This window comes from Sinocyclocheilus anshuiensis, unplaced genomic scaffold (assembly GCF_001515605.1).
Source record: "Sinocyclocheilus anshuiensis isolate Anshui unplaced genomic scaffold, SAMN03320099.WGS_v1.1 scaffold1685, whole genome shotgun sequence".
In the NCBI taxonomy this organism is placed as follows: domain Eukaryota; kingdom Metazoa; phylum Chordata; class Actinopteri; order Cypriniformes; family Cyprinidae; genus Sinocyclocheilus; species Sinocyclocheilus anshuiensis.
In genome coordinates, this window is record NW_015540951.1 from 167,710 (window position 1) to 191,917 (window position 24,208).

Here is a 24,208-nt window from a genome sequence, read left to right on the forward strand (position 1 = left end):
CTCTGCTGGACAAACTAAGTAATTACACCATTTCAAGCATTTTATCTGCGCTATATGTTCTGTAAAAAAAATGTCATATCGGTGGCATATTCGCCGATACCGATATATCGGCGACAGGCTCATATCGGCCGAATGATATATCGGTCGGGCTCTACTATGTACTATAACATGTAAAACGGGAACATGAAAGGAATATTCTAAAAGCAACTAATGTAAACACCATAATCATAATATTGGCTTATTTAGAATAAGGTAAATAATTAGATTACTGATGTCCATGTAAATGTAGTCCGTGTGTGTGCAACGCTCTGCTTCAGCTCCCTGCATAAACACTGGCCACACCAAACTTTATATGCCTGCACAGTGCAGGACTGCTTAAAGTTATAGCCAATTTAGAGAATGGATAAGAAACATGCATGAATGAGAAAATAAAGTGTGTGACGTGCTTGATGTTAAAAAGTGTTATTAAGCGCAATAAATCTTGAAAAAGAACTCACGCAGTACTCGCACGCTATCACACACCCGATGCGCATGCACTGAAAGCCGCCTCGCTCAGACAGCATATGTGAGCGCGAATTCAGATCTCTTTCACAAGTTATTGTGCTTCAGCGTTCAAATACACACACAATTATGTTAAAATCCCCGTCTTATGACTGAAGTGAATGTAAACAGATGAGAAAGAAAACGCATGTGTATCAATAAATTGGATCCATGTAGCTCTTAAAGTGACAGTTGGCTCATATTCCTGCTGCTGTCTGTGCCTATAATTTTAATCAAACAATAAAAGAAAAAGAGAAAATTACTCCCTGATCTTGACCGACTAATATTAGTAGGTTTAATAAGTAATATAGAAGACTATGCTGTGCTTTACTTTTATATTTTGATTACTTTATTCAATTTCTATTTTATCTCTTACTTGAACACAACTGTTAAATAGACCTACTGCACCTAAAAACACTGTTTATTTAATTTCATTATTAGAAAATAAAACCCATTATAAATCACTGATGCTGTCTACACTGAATACAGTATACAGATGCACAGTGTCTGACATTTTCCACGTGCAAGAGTGTGCTGATAAATGGAAGAGTGAAAGAACGTTGGGTTTGATGCGGTTTAAACAGCTCATTTGCTTCTCTGTACAGACTTCAGATGGATCCCAGCATCAGAAACAAGTGGATGGTTTATTTTAATGGCATAATGGCATCCTGGATCACATCGGAGGATTATGGGTTTTTTTTGTTTTTTTTTGGAGCATTTAACTGCAGATTGTTTTGTAAATGAGGCACAGTGCAATGGAGATTTTGCAAAGAAACTTTTATTGAAAGATGAAACAGGCAGCTGTACTGGATCTGACAGCAGCTGCAACAAACTCTAAGTAAACAATTTCATAATGTTTTGTCTGTAAATGACGGTTTTATATGAATAATGGGTCCCACTTTATATTAAGTGGCCCAAATACCTGTGTACTTACATAGTAACTAGATGTGTACGTAGTATGTAACCACAGTGTAAGTACACATTGGTACATAGTATCTACAGCTGTAATGTTTGTGTAACTACACATATGTAACAACCCACTGAATTGTATGTGTAAATACAAATGTGTAACAGGACATTGGTAACAACACTATTTGGTAATGAAAGTACAAATGTGCAACAAGACTAACAGCACTTTTTGGTAAAGAAAGTGTTACACTTAATATTAAGTAAACAATTCCTATGGATTTACCATGTAATCACTGTAATGTTACACAGCAGCGGCCCGTAAGCTAGGCTTTACATATAAATTGTGGTTGGTGTCCAGAATGTTACACTTTATATTAAGTGGACAGTTCCTGAGGAGTTACCATGTAAGTACACTGGTATTACAGTGGTGCACCAACTCCACCAACTTGAGATCCAAGTCCTCTCACTTTACATATCCCTAAACCTACCCATCTCCACCCCCTGGATCAAATTGTTCCAATTACTCTTATACATATTGTAGTTACAAAATGTAGTTATATATATGTCCTGTTACACATTTGTACTTACACAAACCATTCGGAGAGTTGTTACATGTGTGTAGTTACAAAAATATTACAGCTGTAGATACTATGTACCAATGTGTACTTACACTGTGGTTACATACTACGTACACATCTAGTTACTATGCAAGTACACAGGTATTAGGGCCACTTAATATAAAGTGGGACCATAATGTTTTCAAAACACTTACATGCAATAGTGAGGGGGCGTTTATACTGTTTCAAATGTTAGCCAATCAAAATGGTGACCATTTCCTGAAAAGCCTTAAAGGAACCGCCCACTTAAAACAGATAATTTTTAGACAGAGGGTCAGACTGAGAGTTGAAAATAATTGTTTTTCCGCTTCTTTCTTTCTCTTTATTTATTTTAATTAGGTATGATTTTAGATCTTTTGTATGTTTAAAAAAAATCGATACTTGGTGCCAGAGTATCAATAACGTCTCGCGGACGGAAATATCGCGATACATCGGCACATCGATTTATTGTCCCACCCCTAATAATCAAGTAAAGCTAAGCTGCTTCAGTCCAGTAAGTATTACTAACAATATTAGTTATTTGTTCACTTTTTAAAAATCAGATTTCATAGCAAAAAGACAAATGATGCACGAGTTGAAGGTGGATATTTCTACAGCTATACTAAAGGCCCTTTTACTTGCAAAAAAAAAAGTCTTAACTACCAATTAGATGACAGAAGGAATAAAGCAGAGTCAGCAGACTGTGTGCAACAGGTTTAACAGCAAAGACAGATCATGTTGATCATTTAGATGCCTATCAAATATGCTACTGCAGGCTTTATAGGATTAAACTGAGGTTAATGGTGCTAGTAGTGTCTGTTTGTCAAACTCACCCACATATGGTGTTCCCTCCTCTCTCATGCCATCCACAGTCTTCTGCAGAACAGACCTCTTGATCTCCTGCAACACTTCCTCTGACACCTTCACACACAGACATCATTCACACTTTAATAACATCATCAAAATACAGGGCCCTATGAAATCTGTTTTATTTCTAACCAAATTCTTTTTACTTTTTTTTGTTAGAATTTTTCTGTATTTCATTGTAATGGTTAAATTATCAAAAATAAAATCATCAAAATATAGGGCCCTATGAAATCTGTTTAATTTCTTCCCAAATTAAAAGTAATTTAGTAATAAAAAAGCATGTCAAATTAATTTAAATAATGAAACGTATTACATTTATTACAATTGATTAACAATTTGTTAAAAGTTTAGCAAACATAAAATTTTAGGGCCCCATGAAATCAATTTTATTTTTTCTAAATTCCTTTTTTTATTATTATTTTAATATCTCTGGATACTGTTTTACTGGTTTAATTACATTTTAATAATGAATTTTTGATTTAATAGAAATGTATTATCAAAAACAGTGAAGGCATAAACATGATCAATTTAATCAAATGGAAATGTAACAATTCCTTTTATTTTTTTGCCAAACAAAGTGCTGCACAACAGAGGTTTGCAGTTAAAATTAACATATTATGTGATATTCTTTAAAAAATAAGTGTAATAATTAAGTTTAAAAATAAGGTTAAATATTTTTTTTTAAGTTTTTAATAATTGTATTATTATTGCTATTATTACTATTATTATTATTATTAATCGAGAAGCATAATTTATGAAAATATTTAGATTTAAAGTTTTACAATTTCAAAAAAAATACAAATGCAAAATTAAAAAATATTTAAAAAATAAGTTGAAATATAGTTTTAATACCATTACTAATACTATTTGAGAAGCATATATTATATTTAGAATATGATTTATTTATAAACAAAAAAGATTATTAATTGAGAAGGATATATTACAATTTATTTGTAATATTATTTATAATATATAATATATTTCAGTCACAATTTAACCAAACATTTATTATGATGTGTTGTTGTGAAGATCTTCGAGTTTCTGTGTGTATCTGACGGAAGTTTTTCTCAAATGAAATGATAAAATGCTCATTAAGTGATACCAAAATACCATAGGCAGTACTATGGTATTCTCTGAAGAGTATCATGTAATTATCCATGAGATATATGGGGATCTGTTGACCTGTGGTGTGGGGCAGTACGCGCCCATCCCGCCCGTGTTTGGACCCTGGTCTCCATCCAGCAGACGCTTGTGATCTTGTGCCGGTGGCATCGGTGACACTGTGATGCCGTCACTGAAGCACAGACACTGAGAACAGACGAGAGGCTTAGCACTAGGGCTGCATGATATATCGCATGTGATATTTAATGCGCATCTTGTCAGAAAAGCCGGTTCTGTAATCAGCAGTAAATCTCCATCACGTGCGAGCTTTCACATTACAGTCAGACTTTTGATGACTGCAGCGCCACGCAGCGCGTTCTCAATAAAGAACTCTGCTGAAGATACCCAAGAGTCTCCTGGTCTCTGCTTCGACGAGGAAAAAGTTTCCTACATCAGTGAACAACGGCTCTGTGTAGTTAATGCTGCTCAATGTGAAAGCCCGCAGGTGATGGAGATTTACCGCTGATTACAGAACCGGCTTTCTGACAAGATGCGCGTTAAATATCGCATGCGATTTATCGTGCAGCCCTACTTAGCACCCTAAAGAATTTATAATAATAATTAATCTGATTACCCGGGATGCTCAATAACACCAGGAAGTACTTACAGAGACTTCCTCTCCTTCCAGTTGCTCCTCAACCACCACAGTCTCACCAGCAGAACCAAACGCCTTATCCTGAAACATCAAGAAAAATATGTTAATACTTTTATTTAGCAAAGAAATTTATGTTTTCTATTCTAACTTTCTATTCATCAAAGAATCATAAAAAATAAAATGTATCACAGATTCCACAAAAATATGAAGCAGTACAACGGTTTTCAACATTGATAACAATCAGAAATGTTTCTTGAGCAGCATATCAAAATATTAGAATGACTTCTAAAGGATCATGTGACACTGAAGACTGGAGTAATGATGCTGAAAATTCAGCTTTGATCGCAGGAATAGATTACATTTCACAATTTATTCACAGAGAAAACACCTATATTAAAATGTAATAGTATTTTGACATTATTTTGATCAAATAAATGCAGCCTTGGTGAGCGAAGTGACTTTAACAACAGCTTTTGAATGATTAAATAAATAAATATTTTTATTCGAATAATTGTATAAATACAATACTCATTTTATCATTTATGTTAAATATAATTTTTATTTACATATTTATATAATCAAAGTGTCACTTAATGCACACAAATTGCTACATGTTAAGAAAAAATTCAAACTGTATATTTAAGAATTTCACAGCAGCAATTTCTAATGCAAGATTTGACTGAAATGGTTTTTACTTTTGACCAGCATGTGTCCTCAGTGAGCTGTGTTTGGAGCGCTTTGACTAAGTTAGTTACTTCATGAACAGTGAAAGAATGAAATGTGTCCTTGAATGTTTCAAAGACAAACAAATAGAACCGCTGTGAAAATATAACCATTAGTGAGACGCTGATGCCGCAGCGACTGACTTTCATGATGTCCAGAACGGCTTTTCGGGCCTCATCTTTATCCCGAGCGACTACAACACCCTTCCCAGCAGCCAGACCGCTGGCCTTCACCACCAGAGCGGGAAACTCAGCGCTGAAAAAATCAAATAAAATGATACATCAGCAAACTTGATTTTTAGATGCATCTTAAAATGTACATTTATTATAAGTTGCATTCATTTGCTGCCACAGAGAAAGTGTTTGCCTCATATACAGCTCTGGAAAAAATTAAGAGATCACTCCACATTTTTCTGAAATCAGCATCTCTACATGTATGGCAGCCATTGTATTCCAGTGTTTGTTGAATTCCAACACAGGCAAACCTCATTCTGCTTAATGAAGGACTGATTAGGTGATCACCTCAACCAAATCTTATTTAATGAGGAAAAGTATAAAAACCACTGCTGTGGTCATCACTATCCTTTTGCAATAGGACCAGCCGGATGGTGCTAGTAGTACCTCAAAAGTAATTGGAATCAAATAATAACTATTGACCATGACAAAAGAGGAATGTTTTGAGTCAGGAAAAGAAGGGTTCAATTATGGCTTTACTGGTAGAGGGATACAGTGAACGTCAGGTTGCTTCCATCCTTAAAATTTCAAAGACAGCGGTTCATAAGAACAAGGTCAAGCTGCAGACATTGGGGACAACAAAGCTTCAGATGGACAGAGGGTGAAAATGACTCTCCAATGACCACCGACTCATTCGAACGTCACTCAACAACCATAGGATGACATCAAGTGACCTACATAAAGAATAGCAAATGGCAGCTGGGGTGAAGTGCATGACAAGAACGGTTCGAAACAGGCTCCTGGGGCAGAGCTGGAGCCGTGCAAAGCTAGAAAAAGCCCTTCATCAATGAGAAGCAAAGAAGAGCCAGGCTGAGGTTTGCAAAAGACCATAAGGACTGGACTGTGGAGGACTGGAATAAGGTCATCTCCTCTGATGAGTCCAATTTTCAGCTTTGCCCAACACCTGGTCATCTAATGGTTAGACAGAGACCTGGAGAGGCCTACAAGCCACAGTGTCTCGCACCCACTGTGAAATTTGGTAGAGGATCGGTGATGATCTGGGGGTGCTTCATTATTTGAAGTCTGAACACACTATTTTTTTTGTTATTTTTACCAGTAGTCATTTTCTGCAAATAAATTATCTAAATGTTTATTTGGGAGAAATTTGGCCAGTAGTTTATAAAATAAAACAAAAATGTTTATTTTACTCAAAAACATACCTATAAATATTAATAAAAAATAAAATTTATGCTTCTAGCTTTGACCTTGACGCTATTTCTATTTTCCCCATCGGCTACTGTTAGAAACTTAGGTATCATTCTAGACCCATCACTGACCTTGGATGACCACATTAGCAAACTCTCCAAAGCTGCTTTTTTTCAACTACGTCGAATTGCGCAACTTCTTCCTTTCCTCAGTAGAAAAGATGCGGAATCATTAGTGCATGCATTTATTACCACTCGCCTTGACTATTGTAATGCTCTTTTCTCTGGCTTACCAGCTCACTCCATCGTTCGTCTGCAGTACATTCAAAATTCTGCTGCCAGATTATTAACTTCCACAAAAAAATCTGCTCACATCACCCCTATTCTATTTAATCTTCATTGGTTGCCTGTATCTATTCGTGTGCAATACAAAATTCTTCTGCTCACCTTTAAGGCACTCAAAGGTCTTGCTCCCTCCTATCTTTCCGACCTACTTTCTTCTTATATACCTTCTCGCGCACTCCGGTCTTCTAATTCTGAACTTCTTTGTGTACCTAGGTTACGCCTATCTTCAATGGGCGGCAGGTCCTTCTCTGTTACAGCACCCAAACTTTGGAATTCACTTCCCCTGGCACTCAGAACAGTCACCTCTTTCAGTGAATTCAAATCAAAGCTTAAAACTTATTTGTTTAATCAACACTATCACTAATTTACATTGTGTATTTGTTTGTTTTGTTTTTCTATTTCTGTCATTTCTACATAATCTGTGTTATATGCAACTGCATTATTTGTAACTGAAACCAGAGAAACTGATAATTTTGCAGTGGTCTCTTCATTTTTTTCCAGAGCTGTATTTAGTGCATGTTGTAGATGTTTACTCTTGAATGTATTTGCAGGCGTCCTGCGGGTCAGTGAAGGAGCTCCAGCGTGCTGTGGGAATGTTGTGACGGTCCATGAAGGATTTGGAGAAACTCTTACTGGCCTCCAGCTGTGCCGCCTTCGCAGACGGGCCGAAACATGTCACACCAGCGGCAGTAAGGTCATCCACTATACCTGAGAGACAATCACAGTTAGCATATATACTTATATATATATATATATATATATATATGTGTGTGTTTGTTTGTTTGTTTGTATGTGTGTGTGCATTTACACCTACTAGAGAGCATCATCCAGAAAGTGCTCCTGTTTAAGTGTCATGTTTGTGCACAAACATCTGCTAATCATTATCAAAAGATTAGATTCACTTACATTGCAAATCATAAATGTTATATTTAAATGAAAATAATTTTAACATTTGGCAAGTAAGGTTTTAGATGCTGCAGGTAAGTCTAACTAAATTAACAAGCAATTTGTAAATTATTTTATTATAAAGTTGTTTAATAATATTATATTTGATTCTCAAGGCCCTATATAGTTCAGTCCCAGAGATATGGGGACATAAATGCCACTTCAAGAGTAAATTGTTGAAGTGTACACATTTTCAGTGGTCAAAAACAAAATGTGGGTCACTTTACATAAAGATGATACTTTTTTTTTTCTTTTAAAGGGGAAGTTAAACAAGTAGAACAAATAATGTTGAAACTAGAAATGTATCTTGTTACATATAATTATACACAGTACCCATGCATATATTATGTATACGCATAGTTTTAGTTTGGAAGTGATTAATTGCGATTAATCGATTTTACAGCCCTAACCACTTGTATACAAAGTTACCAACATTTGGTTTTTGACCACTGAAAACATTCTGCATTGGGCTCCCCATTTCTCTGGGACTGAACGATATAGGGCCTTGAAAATGAAGATTCCAAAAGATAAGTTTATTAAGAACCAGAATCTAAAACAATATTGAGATAATACTTCTTGACATTGTCACGCAAACTTTGGAAAACAAATATTTATGGCACTCGGACAGGTATGTTCTATGCAATTGTTTTGATAGAGGGAAACAATATACATTTCTAGTTTCAACACTATTTGTTGTTCAGACATTCCTCTTTAGAAGAAATAAAGTATTATCTGTATGCACAGTGACCCACATTTGGTTTTTAACCACTGAAAATGTGTACATTTAACAATTTACACCTGGAGCCATATTGAGATTCCAATAACGCTGGAATTGAACCATATAGGGCTTTAAAATTCAAGACGCCAAAAGCAAAGTTTGTTAAGCCACCCAAAAGGCATTACGATATCTTTAATAGGGGTCGACCGATTATCGGCGCCGATATTAAGCATTTTTATGATTATCGGTCTCGGTCATTTTCAAAACCGATTCGCCGATAAAATAACTTAATTTTGAAACGCGCTATTTGGCTCTGATGCAGCCTGTCAGAACTCACCACTATGTGGCCTAAAGCAGTTTCCGCCCACGGCTCATCTGATTTGTTGGGAGTCATGAGTCCGACCAATCAATGTGGAATTCACTCTCACTCCAAAAGCGCTTGCTAACTGGAGCTGCTTCAGTGATCACGCATCAGTTGTCTCTCAAAGGTAAGGCAGCAGCAGATGTTGCTTAAGTTGCAATAGATCCCAATCCACTAACGTTGCACTGAAGTTGCAAAACACCTCAATATTATCTATGATTTCCGCGATGCGGAAAACGCGGACGGAATCGCGGAATCCAGTCATATAAATGGAATTTACTGTATGACGCGATTGCACTCATGCCACCTCTGAGCCTCATTGAATGTCTGAAAATGTACCTACAAGCCACTTTTGTGTTCTTGTGCCACCTCTGTAGTACAAATTAATTTTTCATTAATACTAATTTCACGATTGGTAACATATGTCTTATTCTACTTCTTATTATATTGTTTAAAATAGACATTTTAAAAAGCTTATAAACATAAATTTTTGAATTTTACAGACGAAAATGATGCCATTGCAAAGGTAAAAAGAAAACGCCCCTGTAAATCACTTCACCTCATATTAGGAAGGCTAATTTTTGATCAGAATGTTTGATTATTGATCAGAAGGTGCTCCTTAATTTTTTCTGTAATAATCGGTATCGGCCTTGAAAAACACATATCGGTCAACCCCTAATCTTTAATACTTCATGTATTAATTTGTTACAGGCATGTAAACTTTGTAGAAAAAAACAAAACTTGAAAAGTGCGTTTTTCCCATTTTTGAATGGTCACCATTGGTACATAATGCAACAAAGATTGCTAAATTCTACAGATTTTAGTAATAGACATACCAATCTGTGTGTAAAAATAACAATGATGCTGCAATCTTTCTAAAGTAATTTTTACCCGTCTGTAATCTGGCTCCGAATCTCAGGTCAAAATTTTCAGTTTGACCCCCCTCTACAAAATATTGGATTACTCAGTAAATATACATCCATGACATTTAATATATTGGCTTTCATCACTATACATGTTTATCTTTCTTCAGAAAAATAATATTGACAAAAAAACAATTTGAGCCAGGGAAGTTTCTGAATTTTGTTTGATTAGACACAGAATGACCCTATAAGTATTGTTTTTATAGTATATTTTATTTCATTTATATTTTAGTGCTGTCAAAATTAGCGTGTCAACACAGGTGACTAATTATTTCAGTTTAACGTGTTAAAAATATTTTTACCCAGGGGTAGAGCTAAGGTTCCCCACCCAACTCACAACTACTGCTTCGGTCTCTTTTTTTCTTGACAAGAATTGGGTTTATTTAGACGCATGTCTTTACGACCACATCAAACGGGAGACACGCACTCCAACTACTTCTCAGCGCCAGGCGCTAGTCAAACGACCGTGAGAGCTTCAGTAGAACACGCACTCCAACTTCTTCTCAGTGCCAGGAGCTAGTCAAAAGAGCGAGGGAGCTTCAGTAGAACAACAGTGAACTGCGGTCAGATGAGATGTTTTCAGACCATATGCTAGTAAAAACAACGCGCACTGTAGCCTGTATCATTTCATATTAAAGCATGAAAGAAACTACGAGCATGCAATGCCATAGTTATATCGTCAGTTAAGTCATGAAGTTACGAAAAAGGCAATTAAAGCTGCCTTAAAACTGTGCATGCATGTAAGTTTTTGTTATACGAGTCACATTTAAGAACATGTCTCTGAAATGCAGTGGTTTTCAAAACTGTCCTGGAGCAGCCGACCACTGTCTCCCTCATCTAACACCCCGAATTCAACTCGTCAGCTCATTAGAGACTTTAAGACCTGAAGTGCGTCAGGAAAGGTAGAGTTGTGAGAAAATACAATGCGTGTGTCAGATTCAGGTCATGTTCAGCAGCGGAAGCTCTTGAAGCAGACAAAATAACCTAATAACCCAGCAGCTATGATCAAAGAAAAAAAAGAGGAAATCGATAACTTTTGTAGCTTTAAGGATTCATCTATTTTAATTTAGAATTTAGTGTTTGATAACTATCAATTTCTATATATTTAATTTTCTACTTGCTGAAGGGCAAAGGTAAAAATGACATTTATTATAATGGGTTTATGTGAAAATTGTTTTAAGTTCATTTAAATTAGAAGTTATTTTTTAGTCTAATAAATGTTATAATTGATAGCTCTCAATTATACTGTAATGTTGACTGGCTATAGTCAATGATTAAACATCAGGGGAAAAAAATCCTAGAAGCATCAGTAGTATTGGTATTAGTGATACTCTCCTTCAGTCATAAAAAGATGTCATTAAACATTAATATAAAAATGTCATTAAAATATACTAATATAAAAAATTATTAAACAAAACACGTCTGTTGTTTCTACATTAATTTGAAGATTGACTGAAATTACTGCAATATAAAAGTATATTTCAAAACATTAATGTTACGTGCGATTAATCGGTTCATTTAAGAAAAAATATGCAGTGAATTAGTTATTTTTTTAATTGATTGACAGCACTATTATATTTATTTTTGTTCTATTACTTGTGTTTTGTTTGTATTTTGTTCTATTTTCATGCTTTTGTTAATACTTATATTCATATTTAACTTTTTAAATAAGTAACTGGGTATATACGATATAAATATGTCAAACTAAATTAAAATGCTAGAAACACATGATGTAAACTGAATTAATATTTTTCCCCTCAGGAACTATTACGGGGGGAATTCCCCCTTTAGGTGGCTCTTATGGGGGGATTTTTTTAATTTGAGGGGGGAGTTAGGGTATTTTTTAGACATATTTTTAAACTACAGTCATCCAAACTAAATGTTTCGTCACCCAGTGTATTTGTGTTTTACAATTTATAATGTTGTTGATTCATATTTATATTGTGAGGAAGATCATTAAAAATTTCTAAATCTAAATTGAATTTATCTTAACTAAAATAACAAGTAAACAGTCAGTAATAAACAATAAGAATAAGAATAGATAAATGGCAAGCAATGGCACAAACAAATACAATAACAAAAAGTAACAAAAACCAAAAGAACATATGTGTGAAAATTAGGGGGCGTGGCACCCTTTATAACGCAGTGCTTGGCGCCATTTTCCTCAGAATCTTTCTCCTTCACCTGAATTATTTGGAAGCCTCTCCATTGTCGAGTCATTGCAAAAGTGGATATATTTCAGTCCTCTTCAGCATTCGAACGAAGTTGAAGTATGTCTTTCAGACTTTGTTCTTCATGCTCGGGACCTCTAGAGGTTCCCTGATGATCAAGACAGGAGCGTCTTCTGCCTGGGCGCGCCCACGCAGAAGGCACCATTGAGGAGGCCAACTGCCCTCACTGCGACGCCATGAGTATCAGGACTCTCTATAGGAGGATAGCCCTCGTGCTCGGTGACGCGTCTACTCCCCTTCCACCGTCCTTCTCCTTGCTCCGCCGGAGCCGCAGAGAAAGAAGCAATGGCCACTGGTTGTGGAAACCAACACTGCTGGCAGTGAGCTCACGCCGGTGCAACGCCCACGTGCCTCCTGTTCTCCAGATCAACCCTCCCCGGTGGATTATCCGGAACCTCAGTTCCGCCCCCGTCGAGCGTGAGTGACTTCATCTCTTTCGGTGTGCCCGAGAAAGAAAACTGTGATGCTGCGATGCGATGACTCTGTCTCTTATCGCAGTGAGATCTATGAACCTGGTCACGTAGATCAAGAGCTGCTGCGCATCATTTCCAAGCCGGTGGAAGAGCTCAACCTAGAATGGTCTCCTCCCACCGAACCCGAATGGAACAGGCTGGACGAGTGGTTTCTTTAGCCTAGGCCCTCAAAGGCTAGGGTTGGGTACCGAAACCCGGTACCAATATGGCACCGGTACCTATGTAACCGGTATGTACTAGAACCGCATCAGAACGCAGATTTCGGTGCCTCATTTCGGTGCCATGCCTGAGCGATCAATTGAAATATTTGTCCTGTTTCTCCGAAACGGACGTAAGAAGCATTATCACCGGCACCGCACGTGAAAAATAATTTCCCGACTGAGAAAATGCACGTGAACTCGAGTCGGAAAGCTCTAATAATACAAATCCAACACACAAATCTCGTTATTTGTAGTAACGAGAGTGTCCATGTTGTTTTCACATTCTGACTTAAAAGCACAAATCGGGAAATGAGAGCATTCGAGGAGCATGTGGATGCAGTAATTACACTTGCTCTGATGGCAGCAGGTAGCCTTCCGTTAACTAAGCTAAACATGCTTAAATTAAAATGCCTAAAGCTAAACCTCCCTTGTATTCACATTAATAAACCTGTTATCCAACAAAAGAGAACATTTATAACTTTTTTACTCCACATCACCAGTCAAATGCTTCCTTTTGTGATCTGACGAGGCTTCTTCAGAGAGAAAATATGTTGCTACTTGCTACTTTAAAAAGAATACATCAATTAGCAATAGATTATAAATTAGGTCAATACGTCCTCTTTTTGGACCTACAAAAATGGATTTCTTAATTGCCCAAAATGATTCGGCTGTCTTCTTAATCCCACTCCCGCTGAATCTCTGGCCATTGCCGCCTGCTCCCGCAACATGTGTTTCTCTCCCACGATTTTCATGTCCACTCCTTTAAACATTCTAATATTGTATATAATTGGGGCGCATCTCAGGATGCGGTGTATTTAAATATTTTTGAACGAGCGTTTGCGCAGTTTAGTCTCACTTTCGATTTCGCGATCTCACATACTCTGTGTAAAGGGAGCACATCTTACAAGATCAGATATTTGTCAATGAGCTCAGAATCTGTTGAGCAGCAAATACTCCAGCATGGTCTTGTCAGTCATCTCTCCTTATTCTCGACCTGTGATCAGTCAAAGCTGACTCCGGTAGCTCTTGGCTCTCAGGATGCGGTGCATTTAAATATTTTTGAATGAGCGTTTGCACTGTTTACTTTCACTTTCGCAATCACAGGCACTCTGTGAAAAGGGAGCACATCTAACAAGATTAGATATTTGTCAATGAGCTCAGGATCTGTTCAGCAGCAAATACTCCAGCATGGTCTTGTCAGTCATTTCTCCTTATTCTTATTATTTTTCTATTCTTTCTACTTGTTTTGTTTTTATGTATTATAAAAACAAAATAAGCATACAAACAAAAAAAACCTTGCTACATATACTGTTAGGTGAAGCCCCGCCCACGAACCCCACCCCCTACTGTCCTTTTTTTGGAAAACTAAAGTATGGTCACCCTATTATAAATATACTTAATTATTATGAAAATACCAGAGATGGCTTAAATAACACAGATAAACTATATTGTCGCAGTCGAGTGTTTATTGTCTTTGTTTTATCATTCAAAACGTGTATATGTTCTGTTTACTCAGTTACAGATATAATAGCCATGCCTTTTGTCCATATAAGATATTTCCTGGAGGGTCATAAGTTCTCTACTTCTGTGACTGGATATGTGGATTTTCTGTGCGAGGGCGCCCTCTGGCGTCCAGTATGAATGAAACAGACATCATGTGTTTATAGTGCTAATTGCCAATCTATCATTTTTGGGGGGAATTTGTGTTTATTTATTTTTATTTTTTTTAAATACGTATCGGTTCAGGCACCGGAACCATTTTAAAAGTATCGATTTGGCACCGGTATCGAAACAAACCCAAACGATACCCAACCCTATCAAAGGCCTGCCCCATTCTTCCCCAAAGTGGATGATGAAGTATCCAAGAAGTGGCATGCCCCATATTCGGCTCCTGCCCACATCTCCAGCTCTGCACTTCTGAAATCGGTGGATGGCGCCGATCTGTGCAGCTATTCATCGCTGAGGGTGAAGTCTGCTGCCGTACACCCCAACAAGCCCTGCCACACCACTAATATCGCCAGAAAAGTGTACATGGCAGCGGGCCAGGCAGCGTCAGCCCCCCACTCAATGACTGTCCTCCAAGTCTTCCAGGCGAAGATGCTTAAGCGCCTGGACGAACAGGGCTCGGATCCAGACATCTTCAGGGAGCTTCGCAGCACCACTGATCTCGCCCTGCGAGCCACTAAGATGACGGCGCCGTCTATCGGCCGTGCCATGGGTAACCTGGTTGTGCTGGACAGGCACCTATGGCTAACGCTGACGGATATGAAGGATGCAGAGAAGCCCGTCCTTTTGAACGCCCCCGTCAGTCCTTCAGGACTTTTTGGCAGCTCGGTTGAATCCCTCGCAGAGCAGGGCTTGAATTTCGGCGCGGGATTGCTCATATTTCTACTGATTCCTTGTAATGTGGCTATTAAGAGAATGTAAACAGTTGAGAAACAAAACCTATGTGTAACAGATCCGTGTACGAGGTCTTAAAGGGACAGCAACCTAAATAAACATGCTGCTGTCTGTCATTAATGTTTATTTATACACTGAAGACTAGCCTGTGTTATTTTAAAGTTAAACAGATTATTCTCTGTGGTATTTCTGTACCTGAATATTACTGTTACACCTACCTGAAAAAAATTAAAAGCACAGTTAATTTTAGTTGTATCCTGTCATTGTATTTGTTTGTACCATTGCTTGTCATTTATCTATTCTTATTTTATTACTGACTGTTCACTTGTCTTTTTTAGTTAAAATAAATTCAAATCATAGTTTGAAATCTAGGTTATTTTTAAGTATCTTCCTTACAATATAAATATGAATCAACATTATAAATTGTAAAACACAAATACACTGGGTGACGAAACATTTAGGTTAGATAATTGTAGTTTAAAACAAATACCCTAACTCCCCCCTCAAATTAACCCTAACCCAAATTAACCCTAACCCCCCCCCCCCCACATAAAGGGGGAATTCCCCACCCCCCCCCTTTTCCAAAACGGAATTCAAGCCCTGCAGCGTGATTCTCCGAAGCACAAAAACAATCAAGGGCGATAAAGCACTCCATGCCGAAACGCACCGGTCACCCTCCCATGCGTTCATGCTCCTCCGCTCAGTGCTCTTCCTCTAGACCGCGAGTCGATAGAGCTCCAAAGCCCCACCCTCAGCCAGAGCCTTCGGTGCGCCCCAAGGATTTGTGGCACCAGTGATACCCGCCTCCTAAGCAGCACAGACCCCACCAGTCAGGGAAACCAGTCAAGAATGCCCAGCCGCATTCCTGATGGACTCCGGAGGAAGCCCAGCAGGAAAACGAAGCTATGTTCAGCCTGTTCACCTCGCCTCCCTGCCCGTTGCGGGCGCGCGAAGGCAAAGAATGTTGTTTTGTGTCTGTTCCACATGTTTGTGCAATAAAAATAAAAAAAATTCACAAAAAGAGTTTCTCCCCTCTTCCCGCTGTCACACACACTCACGTTTTTCACAGCCCCCTCACTCAGCAGCGAGCTGTCAGATCCTATCATGCTGAAGCCTCTTTCACAGTTCGCTGAGGCGTGGATAATACTACCAGGTATTTCAGAGTGGGTGTTGAACACGATAATGAACAGCTACACACTTCAGTTTGCATGCAGACCACCCCGGTTCAATGGCGTGGTAACGTCGGAGGTTCAAGCCTCAAATGCTCCAGTTTTAAGAGCAGAAATACACAATCTCCTCGTCAAAGGAGCCATGGAGATTGTGCCTCCCAAGGACCGAGAGACCAGTTTTTCAAGCTGCCGTTTTTTTGTTCCAAAAAAGGACGGTGGGCTTCGCCCTATTCTAGATCTACATCGTTTGAATCCCGCCCTAGCAAAAGGTACTCCCCTTTGGCCTCTCCTTAGCTCCACGCACTTTTACCAAGTGCATGAACGCAGCCCTCTCCCCTCCCAGTGAGCGAGCTTTGTGATCACAGGAGTTTTCTCATCAGCCACCTCCAATGTCTAGGGCTCACAATCAATATGCAAAAAAGCCAGCTGCAACCCATGCAAAATATCCCTTTCCTGGGTGTTAGTCAGAATTCTATCTCCATGCGAGCCCACCTGCTACCAGAGCACTCGAGAGCCATCATGAACTTGCTAGCGGCGTTCAAAGTGGGCAAGTCACACCCCCTGAAATGCTTTCAGAGAGTGCAGGGACTGATGGCAGCTGCCTCAATGGTGTGCCGCTTGGGACTGCTGCAGATGCGGCCGTTTCAACTATGGCTGAAGACTCTTGTGCCCGTATCAGCCTGGCACGTGGGCTTGATGCGTGCGTGTATTAGTGATGCACAGATGTTTAGAGACCATGAACCCCTGGATTGATACAGCTCTCTACGCACAAAGTGTCCCACATGGTCAGATTTGCGAAAGGGAAAGTTATCACGACAGATGCTTCATGCACAGGCTGGGGAGCCCTCTGCAACCATCGCCCAGAGTCCGGCATTTGGAAAGTCGAGGAGAGAAAATGGCACATAAACTGCCTGGAGCTCAAAGCAGTTCACCTGGCGCTCGAGAGTTTTTATGCTCAAGTTCATCACATGCATGTTCTCATTCACACGGACAACATGTCAGTGGTAGCATATATAAATCATCAGGGAGGCATCCGTTCTCGCTCTCCTATCTCGCTCACGACAAGCGTGCTGTTATGGGCAGATCAGTTTCTCTTGTCGATTCGCACTGTCCATGTCCCCGGCCGCCTGAACTGCGGGGCGGACATGTTATCAAGGCAAAGAGTGACTCCCAGACTGCGGAAATTATCTGGAATGTATTCGGACGAACGGAGGTGGATCTTTTCGCATCAGCGTAGAACACTCATTGTCCAAGGTTTTTTCCATGACTGAGCCCTCCACTCTGGGAGTGGACGTGCTCGCCCACTCTTGGCCGAGAGCTCACAAGTATGCTTTTCCCCTAGTAAACATCCTACATCAGGTACTGTGCAGAATCAGACAGGAGAAGGAACCAGTTCTGCGTGTCTCAAAGGCCCACTCAACCCTGGTTCCCGGACCTTCTCGGAATGTTATCGAGCCCTCCATGGCCTATTCCTGTAAGGAGGGACCTTCTCTCCCAGGCAAACGGCTTAATCTGGCACCCCAACCCGACGCTGTGGGACTTGCATGTCTGCTCAACGTAGCCCGCCCACTCCAGCATTATTACCTAAGCAAGTGATGAGAACCATTTCTGAAGCGAAAGCCCCGTCCCACCAGGCGCCTGTATGCTCATAAATGGAAAGTTTTCACTAATTGGTGCGGCTCAAAGAATATAGATCCAGCGACCTGCTCAATCTCATCCATTCGGTCCTTTTTACAAGAGTGCTTAGATGACGGCCGTGCGCCTTCCACGCTATACTTTTATCAACTTCAGCTTTCCATAACGATATCGACAAGCAGTCAGTTGGCAAGAACGATCTAGTGATAAAATTTCTCCGCGGCATGAGGCGGCTTAACCCTCCCCACCCAACCACTATCCCCACTTAGGACTTTGGTCCTGGACGCCATAACACGCCCCTCCCTTTTGAGCCGCTACAATCAGCCTCTCTCAAGGTGCTCTCTTTCTCAAGACAGTGCCTCGCTTCTATCAAATGAATCAGGGATATACATGCTCTTTCAGTCAACAAATCCTGTCTGAGCTTTGGTGTTAATGACTGTAAAGTCGTTCTTAAGCCAAGGAAGGGCTACGTGCCTAAGGTGTTTTCAACACCAATCAGAAATCAAATGATAACTCTCTCAGCTTTCACCCAGAGCGAGCCGGTGAACGGGGAAAACTTCCCTCAGCAGAAATACAGCTTTCACCGTGGACGAAGCGGAGTCCAGCCTGGGGTCGCCACATGTGGTTGCCGCAAGCCCGCCCGCCGCCGCTCACTCAAGCGGGCCTCCGCTCACCCTAGGCCGCCGGCCACTGCTCACTCTAGCCACCGGCCTCCGCTCACTCTAGGCCGTGTGTGACGCTGTGTTTCATTGTGAAAGCGAAACTACTTTGTTTGGCCTTCCAAAAGAGGACACGACTAGAAATCAGTGGTTAAGTTGTATTTACAACACTGTTCCAGAACACTTCAACCCAAATATTCCGATGTGTCCAGTGCATTTTATGGAGGACTGTTTCCTGATTCTGGTAGAGTAGACTACAATGCCGGCTGTTCTGACTCACAGACTGTAAGTACATTTTTATATTTAAAGAATTTGCCACTGACGATTCAAACGCAAATTTTGAGCAGTGTAGAGTAGCGATTGTAGTTTGTCATTTCTCCGATCACAAATGTAGACATGGTTTTATGTTTACGCGGCGCGATGCAATGCAACACGTAAAAAGACAGTGTAAGTAGGGATGGGTATTGTTAAGGTTTTACCGGTATTACTACTCTTACCGATACTGCTTATCGATTCGGTACTTTAACGGTATTCTTATCGGTACTTTTTGTATTATGTCCCCACTGGATGCAACAAATGCCTCGTTTATAATGGCTTTTAATGTTTTTGTCTCGTCGTGCCGGGACAAGGCATCACAATATGGTAAGGGGCATAACATTTCCGTCACACGCTTGTATTAAACTTCCATCCGCAGCCACAGCGCCCTGCGCATCTATGTCGAACGCACCAGTAATCTCAGACTCTCAGAACAGCTCTTTGTGTGTTACGGCAGTCACACTAAAGGTCTACCGGTATTGAAACAAAGGCTATCCCACTGGATCGTGGATGCGATAGCATTGGCTTATGACGCAAAATATACAGTTTGCCCCATAGGGGTACGCTCCCACTCCACTAGAAGCATTGTGTCCTGCTGGGAATGGGCAAGGGGTATATCTATCAGGGAAATTTGCTCGGCTGCACTTTTGCCAAATTGGACGTTTCTTCACTAGCTTCTCGGGTCTTTTTAGTTCAGGAAAGCTAGACGAGGTAAGATTTCTATCATTACGACTGCTATTACTTGGCTGTTATGCTTGACATTCATCTGCAGCAATAGGAGGCACAGCCCCTCTTGCCCAGGGTGCGGGTTTCCACTAGGTCCGATAGACTCTTACATCAGAGGATGATGGCATCAGCGCCTGCGTATTAGGGGTGGGAGAAAAAAAAAATCGATCCATCGATGCATCGCGATTCTCTCTCCAACGATTCTGGATCGATTATGAGAATTTCAGAATCGATTCTGAGCTTAGTTTTTAACCAGATGTTTAACCAGAGTTTGCTTTAAAAACACCAGTATTCTGCTTGCTTCCAATTCCTCACACACATACACCACTCGAACCTTCCATAAAATAATCTTTCATAAAGTTCGGAAAGGTTGAAGCGAATTACAAGGACATTCGCGGGCTTCATTGCACAGGACGCGCGCTTTGTTTGATGTTACACTTGAAGTGTGCGGTCTCGCCCGTCTGTATTTTCCTTACAAATGCTCTACAAAGTCATCATTTATGTGGTTTGGAATGCAGTGGACTTACATATTTAAAATATGAACCTCACTAACAGAAGGCTGCTTTCAATTTCAAATGCTGGCGCACGCTTTGTTTGTGAAGAATGCTCGCGCATTCAGGTAGAAACACATAGTCAAAGCACTGTCTGTGCGCGACTCCGTGTAAAGCCAGGCTCACACTACAGGATTGAAAGACTAGCCAAATCACTGTGTTGCTCACAATACGCAACAAGATTTGTTCTCATCTGTCGTTGTCTTGTCATAGCTGCGTGCATACTACACAACACAACGCTAAAGAGGTGCACACACTACAAAACATTCAGTGAAGAGGCGTTCCCGACTATCAGCAAAAATAAGTTTTCTTACATAAATTATCTCGAGAAATTACAGCGATTATAGGCCATATCTTCAAGCATGGATGATCAACTGACCCTTTAATTGGTCTGTGCAGTTATTTGATCCGAAAGAAAGAAGAAACCATGACAAAAGAGAATATGGTAGAAACAATGGCTTGGAAGACGTGGACAACAAGGATTGTCAGTGCAGCAGAAAGAGTTGGAGGTAATTAAACAGTACAATGAAACGTGGTATTATATACACAATCTATGCATTTGTTAAAATTATTTCTAGTTAGTTGATTTGATTAATTTGTGGCTTTGTGTCTGTTCATAAAGATGTATGATAAAATGTTTATACCATCTGCATTGTGATTGGCTAGATTAGTTCCACCTTGTCATTGTGTCGCTCACATTACGAAATCACGTGGCGATTTTGTCGCAGACTGTGGAAATCTGTCTGAGACAGAAAAATCCAGCCAAAAATCCTGTAGTGTGAGCCCGGCTTAAGAGTTTTAATGCACTTGCTTCTCAAAATGGTTTTATGACACAAAATTAATGTAAACACAACCAGTTATGTCTTAAAGGGGTCATATGATGCGATTTCAATTTTTCCTTTCTCTTTGGAGTGTTACAAACTCTTGGTGCATAAAGAAGATCTGTAAAGTTGCAAAGACTAAAGTCTCAAATCCAAAGAGATATTCTTTATAAAAGTTCAGTCAGCCACACCTACCTAAAACGCCTCGTTCTAACACGCCCCCACATATTTACATCACTATGTGGGAAGATTTTTATATTTCAAAAGAGATCCGTGCGTGAATGCAGCTTATCTCCCGCTGTCTATGATGTCATAGTAAAAAACAACAATAAAGATGAAGAAAAATCACTCACAGTTCTTGAATGGAAAACGTTCAGATAATCTTAAATACTGAAAGCACTCTGTTTGTTGTTTGTAATATTTATATGCTCCTCTTTATCATTTGCCTGTATGTTTTGAAGTTATATTTAAAATTCTTAACATACAACTGTTTTAATAATTTTCTTCAATTTGTAATTATTTTAAAAATTACTTCATTACTTATGTAAGGATTTTAAGATTCTCAAGTCGGTAAACTAATTAATTAATAACGGGGGGGAGTAGATCAAGAATTGTTCTGGAATCGGATCGTGACTCCCAGAATCGGAATCGGAATTGGATCGGATCATGAGGTGGCTAAAGATTCCCACCCCTACTGCATATACATCTCATATTCACCATGGTTATTGCTGCTGAGCCTCGTGTGGTTATTCTCTGAAGCACCGAGACAGTCGCTCACTGCATTATGGCCTCAACGGCTCTACAGCCTTAAATTCACGTTTCTTCATGTCAGGACATACAAACAGAATGTGCTGTGTTTTATATGTATGTGCTTTGCTTCCCTATAAGACTCACAATGCACTGTACCACTTGAAATATCATTTTCAACTTTGTTCTCTCGATAGTAAGCACTGATTGGAACTGCTTTATGGTCTTCTATCATAAATATAATGTTTATTCTCATTCAGCGACTACCTGGGCCCCGCTCTCCTTTCTCCTCTTAGAGCACGGGGTTTTCAACCAAGTCCACTAGCATGCAAATACAGGGAAACTTTTCACTTGATTCTGATTGGCTCTAGCAAGTCTGTGTCAAGGGATATCCCCGCCTTCACGGCGTGTGCCCTTTTTACTCAAAAACTGCATCATGTCCCCGCTTTCAGATGGAGTGGCATTTACTACACAGAGCCGTAGTTCACTGACAATTAGGCAATATCGCGTTCATAATCGAATGCGATTCATCTGCGATTATGAACGCGATATTGCCTAATTGTCAGTGAACCACAGCTCTGTATAGTAAATGCCACTCCATCTGAAAACAGGTGATGGCGATTTACTACCAATCACGGAACCGGCTTTACTGACGAGATGCGCATGACAATCGCATGTGATTAATTGCACAGCCCTAATAAATGTAATATTCTTGAAACTTTAGACTGTCAACTTGCCATTTCAGGTGTTCATCAGATGTTTGCACACAAATATGAATCAGATTATCTGTGATATGTAAAAATAAATACATTAATGTCATAAAGACGTCTTGCATCATCTATTTTGATTAAGCCACAATTTCCTGTCTTTCATCAATCAGTGTGATAATGACAAACATCTTACCAGCAGCCAGAGGAACTTCTGGACCAACAACCACAAGCCCCACATTATGATCTTTACAATACTGAGCTAAAATCGAGTGATTGTTCACAGACACCGCTGGAAAAATAAAGATAAAATATTATAAATTATTATCACATGCCTTCATGTACTCAAAAAGTTTGTATGTGCATTAAGTGTGGTTTTTTTTAATGCTTATTGTTCATTTAGTTTTATTAACTACAGTTTTATTAATTACAGAAGTACAAGCCGTTGAACCTAAAAATGATATGTAGCCTTATGTTCATGGATAAAACAATATAATCTCATATAAATTTCATACCTGTATTTTTTAATTACATTTATTTTATAGGCAATCGATTAATCAATAACTCAGTGTTAGAGTAGTTGCTGTAAAATCACTGCTCATACTCCTGTGGTCTGCTGGATGACTAGCGCTCTCACCGGAGTTGGAGATCTTCCCGCTGTTGGCGGTTCCTGCATTACCAGGAGCCACAAGGACCTGCTGAACGTGAGGTGACTGAGCTAACTTCCACGCTAGCGCATGTTCCCGTCCGCCACTGCCGATGACCAACACCCGCTCCGCCATTATCACTCCAAACCTACATCACAGACATCAAAATACATACAGGCAATTCCACATTTAACATCTCGTCTACAAACATGACAACAGAAATGGCACAATTTAATCTAATGATTATTTACTTGTAGTTCCAAAAAACAAAAGAATTTATTAAATAATTGTTAATTTATTTATCTATTCCAAAATATAAATTCTTTAAAAAAAACAAAAAAATACTATAAGCTAAATCATATTAAATAATAAATATTCCATTACGTACATTTTCTGAAGAAAATGTGAGTAGTTGCTAGGTTGTTCTGGGTGGATGCTAGGGTGTTGCTAGGCAGTTGCTAGAGAATTGCAATGTGGTTGCTAGCCAATAGCTAATATTCTGAGTGGCTACTAGGGCAGTGTTTCCCAACCTTGTTTTTTTTAATACACGGCACAGTTTTGATCAGCACTACTGAAGTACTGAAATATAGCAAAATTGCACAAACATGCATTGCTTCAAATGGAATATTAAACCTGGATATTATATTAAAAGTAGTACTCACATCTAATGTGAAACTTGAGCTTAAGTCAGGTAGAAACACATGGTCAAAGGTAGTCTTATGTTTTCGTGATGATAAAACAACAAATTTACTTATCGTCGCTGTCGGGCGGAAACCTTGTATGTCCGAAACCACTACCACTTTCAGGAAATGTAAAAAAAACAAACAAAAAAAAATTAAATAAAATAAATCTTTTTTTAAAAATGA

The 24,208-nt window shown here is 39.3% G+C and overlaps 1 protein-coding gene across 1 annotated transcript in view; it reads right to left on the reverse strand.

Annotated features, from left to right (window-relative positions):
- The window catches only part of gart (phosphoribosylglycinamide formyltransferase), a 59,110-nt gene that overhangs the window by 32,289 nt on the left and 2,613 nt on the right, over nt 1-24,208 (reverse strand). The window contains exons 2-8 of the mRNA XM_016488131.1: nt 23,333-23,490; nt 22,892-22,987; nt 7,648-7,822; nt 5,535-5,646; nt 4,681-4,749; nt 4,095-4,220; nt 2,879-2,966 (exon numbers count right to left, since the gene is read on the reverse strand). Coding sequence (XP_016343617.1) covers nt 2,879-2,966; nt 4,095-4,220; nt 4,681-4,749; nt 5,535-5,646; nt 7,648-7,822; nt 22,892-22,987; nt 23,333-23,490 — 824 coding nt within the window. The remainder of the gene's footprint in view (nt 1-2,878; nt 2,967-4,094; nt 4,221-4,680; nt 4,750-5,534; nt 5,647-7,647; nt 7,823-22,891; nt 22,988-23,332; nt 23,491-24,208) is intronic.